Source organism: Emiliania huxleyi, assembly GCF_000372725.1.
Source record: "Emiliania huxleyi CCMP1516 unplaced genomic scaffold EMIHUscaffold_978, whole genome shotgun sequence".
Taxonomy (NCBI): Eukaryota; Haptophyta; order Isochrysidales; family Noelaerhabdaceae; genus Emiliania; species Emiliania huxleyi.
In genome coordinates this window covers 9,496-15,222 of record NW_005194765.1, presented here as the reverse complement: position 1 = coordinate 15,222, position 5,727 = coordinate 9,496, and the positions used below count along the sequence as shown (strand labels likewise).

At 65.3% G+C, this 5,727-nt stretch overlaps 2 protein-coding genes across 2 annotated transcripts; one reads left to right on the top strand and one right to left on the bottom strand.

The window, feature by feature from the left end:
- Positions 1-1,485: 1,485 nt before the first annotated feature.
- Positions 1,486-2,885, bottom strand: EMIHUDRAFT_121722 (hypothetical protein; the record flags this gene model as incomplete). The annotated part of the gene is made up of 3 exons (XM_005756353.1): positions 1,486-1,887; positions 2,019-2,201; positions 2,406-2,885. The coding sequence occupies 3 exons, from the start codon at positions 2,883-2,885 to the stop codon at positions 1,486-1,488; spliced, it is 1,065 nt and encodes a 354-aa protein (XP_005756410.1).
- Positions 2,886-2,926: 41 nt separating this feature from the next.
- Positions 2,927-3,979, top strand: EMIHUDRAFT_250754 (hypothetical protein; the record flags this gene model as incomplete). The annotated part of the gene is made up of 2 exons (XM_005756352.1): positions 2,927-3,083; positions 3,255-3,979. The coding sequence occupies 2 exons, from the start codon at positions 2,927-2,929 to the stop codon at positions 3,977-3,979; spliced, it is 882 nt and encodes a 293-aa protein (XP_005756409.1).
- Positions 3,980-5,727: the final 1,748 nt, after the last annotated feature.

Here is a 5,727-nt window from a genome sequence, read left to right as displayed (position 1 = left end):
GAAAGACTAGTCAACGACTAGTTGCAACAGTCTGTGTGCAGAATGGTCGGAAAACCGACCAAAAACGCTGTCGGTGTCGCGGCCAGCTCGGCAGGGACGGCGCCCGCGATCTACTCCAAAATGGTAAAAAATATGTAAAAAAACTCGACCCCGGTAGACGAGGAGGACGGAGGCGAGGGAAGAGGCAGCGCCACAGTCGACGGAGGCGACAACGATGGAGAAGGGGAGGGAACGACAACGCGCACAGAGGATGAGGATATAAACTGGGACGACGCAGCGGAGGGGATAGACGAGGGAATCGAGGGACCGGAGGGCTTTCGCGACAGCGACGATGACGACGAAGGCAGGGGAGGAGACGGAGGGGCGACATGCAGGAGGAGCGAAATCGCGACGGCCCGAGCAGAGAGGGCGACGGCGGAGCACGAGGGGGCAACGGAAACGCTACCATGCAATGACGCGAACCGAGGCACGGGCGACGGCGGGGACGGGGAGGGCGACAGCGACGTCGAGGTTGACGCAACGGTATCGAGAGCGCCACCCAAAAGGAGGCGGACAGCCATGGAGGTCACCGAATGGAGGGCGAACGGCACGATACGAAAAGGCAGGGCGAGGCGGATGGAGAAAGAAGTGCCGAGGAGGCCATGGTGGAGGGGAGGGACGGGAGGACGAAAGAAGGGCGAGGAGGACGAGCGGCCCGCACAGGTCGCGAGCAGACAGCGCCTGCTGGCCATTTCGAGACATTCGCAAAGAACGCTAGCTACATGGGAGGGCTTCGTCAAGGATGGATTGAAAAACATTCGAACAAAGAAGAGGCGACGGGAGGAACCGGCAGAGGATGCATGCAGTGACGTGACACACACACACACACACACACACACACACACACACACACACACACACACACACACACACACACACACACACACACACACACACACACACACACACACACACACACACACACACACACACACACACACACACACACACACACCGCTCACCCACGCGCACCGGGTCTTGCACTTTGAATGCCGTGGGGCTCCTGTCGTTAGACGTGGAGACGCGAGGGTTGCCCCCCCTTGCCCCACCACCTCGTGTGTGTGGAGAAGTTTACCTACCTTACCTTACCTTACTCTAACCTCTAAGGTGTAGGGAGCGCGTGTGCGTGCGTGCGCGCGCGTGCGTGCGTGCGTGCGTGCGCGTGCGTGCGTGCGTGCGCTGCCAATGGCCGCCTCCATGACACCTCCACCACCTGGGGGCTGGCCCGGGAGTTTTTCGCGAGTTTCTCCCTCCCGACACGCCCATCGAAAAGCAAAGTCCGGCGCGATGGGCACTGCTCTAGCCCCTGCTCGCCCCATAGCTCGCCCCTGCCGCGCACCCGTGCGCCCGCGTCGCTGCGCGACTACGAACTGCACGACCTGCGACCTGGGCTCGAACCAACGACCAAAACGCCCCCGACCCGAACGCTGCACGGACTCCTCTCTGTCAGATTTCGTCACGGCACTGGTCACCGCACACAGGCGCCGCCTCGTCGCACACGCGCCGGCACGGCCATGCCTTGCCCTCCCACTCAGGCCCTCCACCCCGCGCAACGGCGCGGTGCGCCGCCGCCCCGCCGGCGCGCACGCCCGCCGCGAAGCGCTCGCATGCCTGCAGGTGCGCTCTCGCGCTCGCCGCGTCTGTGCGCTCGCCATCAAAAAAGTTGGTCCAGAAGAGGCTGCCGCACTCCTTGAGCAAAAAGCCGTATAGCATGCAGTCGGTCAGCAAGAGGTCGACGGCCGCCTCCGCCGCCCAGCCCGCCGCTTCCCACCCGCCCGCCGCGAGGTAGCCCTCCACAAAGGCGCGCGCAGCCGCCGCCTCGGATTCGCCCGTCACGAAGCTGGGCACCTGCGGTGATTAGCCCCCCATACATTCGCCCCGCTTAGTAGCCTGGCGTCGGTTATGGGTGTTAGCTCCTTTCGTAGAGCTACTACTAACAAGGGCCTCTTCATGCGGGCGCTGCGCGCCTCAGAGTTGACAACAAAGGCAAGGTCATAGATCGCGCTGCAGACGCAGCTGTTCTCAAAGTCGACGACGAGGCCAGACTGCAACACGTTGCCCGGGTGGACATCGCCGTGCGTTGTCACGACGCGCCGCGCCGCCGGGTGCTCCGGCGCGAGCGCGCCGGAAAGTTGCGCCCAGTCGATAAAGAGCTGTTCGTCCTACGCGGCTAGGAGGCGCCTGTCGCTCGGGTGGTGAGGCTGGCACGCCAGAAAGGCCGCGGGCCTGTGCAAAGGCGGCGAGCGCGCGGCCAATCGCCACGTCCTCTGGATCGCCCGATTCGGCGAGCTCATCGGCGGAGGCCTGTGGCACACGCCATGGATGATAGGACGAGCCATTGGGCTGCGACAGACATGCTCTCGCACCTCCCATAGGCCCCACGCAAGACCCACCCAGGCATGGCTCCCCGCCGTCACGCGCCCAAGCAGCGGCCACCGCCGTACCGCCTCGGCGCGGCTGGCATCGAACCACTCTGTCGGCACCGCATGCATCCTAGCGAGCAGCCGGCCCATAGCAGCGTATTCCTCTCTCGAGGTCCAAGGCAAGGACCGCGAGCCGCCCCACTCCTCCACCCACCACCCGCCACCATTGGGGCCATCGCCCTCAGCAATGGGCCGTGGGCCGAGGCCGGCGCCGGCGAACGCCCTCGCTGCAGCTTGCATTCGGCGTGTGAAGAAGCAGTCGCGCTCATCAGGCGGGGTCAGCCGGAGGGCCACAGTCGTGCCGCCCGCACAGACCCGGTAGGTCTTGCCGGAGCCATTTTCGCTCACCTCGGCCACGTCGGCCGCTCCTGGCGGGAGTTGAAGGGCGCCACGCACCAAGGAGGCGAGCTCGCCCCCGTTCATGTCGGCCGTAAAAGACTTCTGTCCGTGTTCGCGGCGCGCCCATGCTGCGTCTCGACCTGGTAATCAAGTGGGTGGATACAAAGACATTTCAATTGCTCGTCGTCGAGATGCTCGGTTTTTGGAAGCCCTCGGGCCTCGCCACAAGTCTCTCTGGCTCTGCGTTCGGCCCCGGGCGTCGCGCCGTGGCGGCGCCAGCAGGTGGGCTCCAGCGCCGCCCCGCGCGCGCGCACGCGCGGCGGCGACGCCTCCGCACCACCCCTGCCGCCGCCCGGCCGAGCGAGGAGCAGGAAGACGAGCAGAGACATGCTGTCTATAAACAGAGCAATTTTTCTTCTTTTGACGGCGCGTTGAAGAACACCGAGCAGGTAGGCGCTGGGACGCCGGCTGCTGGCTCGTATCTCGCTACCATGAGCGACTCCCTCTGCCTCCACCTTCGCCTCGAGATCCCCGAGTTCACCAAGGTCGGCCTCCGCGTCGACCGCAAGAACCGCGTCATCTCGGTCGCCTCTGGCTCTCCCGCGGCGCTGGCTGGCCTCATGCCAAACGACCTGATCGAGCAGGTGGAGGGGCTCTCGCTCACGGCGGAGCGCGGCGTGCAGGCGGCCCTCGCCGACCGCACCACATCGGCGCCGCTCCTGCGCGTGCGGCGCGGCGGAGGAGGCCGCCGCGCCAAGCCGTCGCGCCGCCGGCCGTCCGACGAGCAGCCGGCGAGCGAGGCCGAGGCGGGCGAGGAGGGGAACGGCGAGGGCGGCTTCGAGACGCTGCTCCTGAGCCTGAGCCTCAAGGCGGGCGAGCGGGCGGGCATGCGCGTCGACGCCAACGAGGTGCTCACAGTGGCACCGGACACGCCCGCCGCCATGGCCGGCCTCCGTGCTGGGGATGTGGTGGCGGAGGTGGACGGCGTCGCGGTGGGCGAGGGAGGGGCGACGACGCTGCTGCACGCGCTCTCCGACCGGTCGAGGCCCTCCCGCAGTCTCACCGTCGTGCGGCGCCGCGCCGCCTCCTCCAAGTCCGCGTCGCCCGCCACGGAGGACAAGGCAGAGGGCGGGCTCGAGGAGGCGCGCTGCAAACACACATGCCGAGCTGCTGTCTGAGACTACGGGGCTGCTGGACACACTGGCGGCGAGGCGTCCGTGGGTGGCTCGCTGTAGGAGCTGCTCTGCGTCGAGCTGTCGAGGGACGGTGCGGGCTCGCTCGGCATCAAGGCGCTCCAGAGGGTGGACAGATCGTTCTGCTTCAAACAGTTTCATGACTACAATGAGTCATCACTGAACTACAGGCGCTCCGGAGGGTGGACAGATCGTCCTGCTTCAACAGTCATGACTTCTACGATGAGTCTTCACTGAACTACAGGCGCTCAAGGGCGGACAGATCGTCTCCGTGATGCCGGGGGGCGCCGCCGCCTCCGCCGGCCTCGCCGCAGGCCTCACAGCCCTAGCGGCGTCAGATGTCCATGATTGATAATTAATAGTGACCCTCCCGCCGGCAGAGTCAGCCCTAGTAGCGCTATATAGTCAGTCAGCAACGAGTCCGTTTAGCGACAGCCGGGGATGGTGGTGAGGAGGTGAGGAGGTGAGGAGATGCGCCGAGATGCGCCGAGATGCGCCGAGATGCGCCGAGATGCGCCGAGATTATTCGACGACATCCTCCAGGTGGACGGGGAGGAGGTGGTTGGCTCGAGCAGCGGCATCTTCTCGCTCCTGCCGCCGAGCAAGGAAGATGACTTCTCCGCCGCCCGTGATGCGTGTCGGAGGGAGTGTGGCAGATCATAATTAATAACTAACACGTGCCTGCGGCAGGCGGACTTCTCGCTGCTCGTGATATTAATTAGCTCATCATAATTAATAATTCACAAGTGCCTGCGGCAGGCGGACTTCTCGCTGCTCGTGCGCCGGAGGGGCGCGGCCGGGGGCGGCGCCACATCAGGCGGCACGCGGCCTCTCCTCGGGGAGCGGCAGCCATAGTTATTAAGCACTGGTTGGTTGGTATTGGTCGATCAGGCCGCACGGACGGCGATTCGGTGCAGCAGTTCCTGGGCGAGTACATGAGCGACGTCTTGGCGTCGCTCAGCCGCTCGCAGGACCCTTCATTAGCCCTTCATTAGCCCTTTAATTAAGGTTAGTTAAGCGTCGCTCAGCCGCTCGCAGGTCCGACCGAGCTCGAGATCGCTCGAGATCGCTCGAGATCGCTATCGTTCGCTCGAGATCGCTCGAGATCGCCATCGCTCGAGATCGCTCGAGATCACACCCGAGATCCGCTCGAGATCCGCTCGAGATCCGCCCGAGATCCGCTCGAGATCGCTCATCCACCCGAGATCACCCGAGATTACCCGAGATCGATCTCGAGATCACGCCTCCAAGCCCCCCCCCCCCACACACACAGGACGAGTCTGCGCTGGCGAGCCACGAGGAGAGCGGGCGGGCTCGCGCGGCGGCGGCGGCGGCGGCGGCGGGCCGGGCTGCCTTCGAGGCGTCTCCGCTGTCGGAGTTGGTGGGTGAGGCGTTGGAGGAGGGGGAGGTGCCTGTCTCTACGCGCGGCGTGGTGCTGACTGCGCCTCCCACCGTGGAGGCGAAGGGAGAAAGGGGGACAGAGGGGGAGGGGGGGAGGGGGAGGGAGAGGGAGGGAGGGAGGGAGGCAGGGAGGGGGAGGTAGAGGGGGAAGGAGGCAGGGTCAGAGAGGGAGAAGGAGATAGAGATGGAAAGGGGGGGGGGGGGCGTTAGAAATGCCGGGAGAGTGACTGCGAGCTCGTGTTGAAGCGATGCGTGGACAGACTGAGTCACAGGTTGGTGGTCGCCACCCCTCCTGATGTTATTGAAGAGCGATGAGCCCGCCCTTCGGGTCT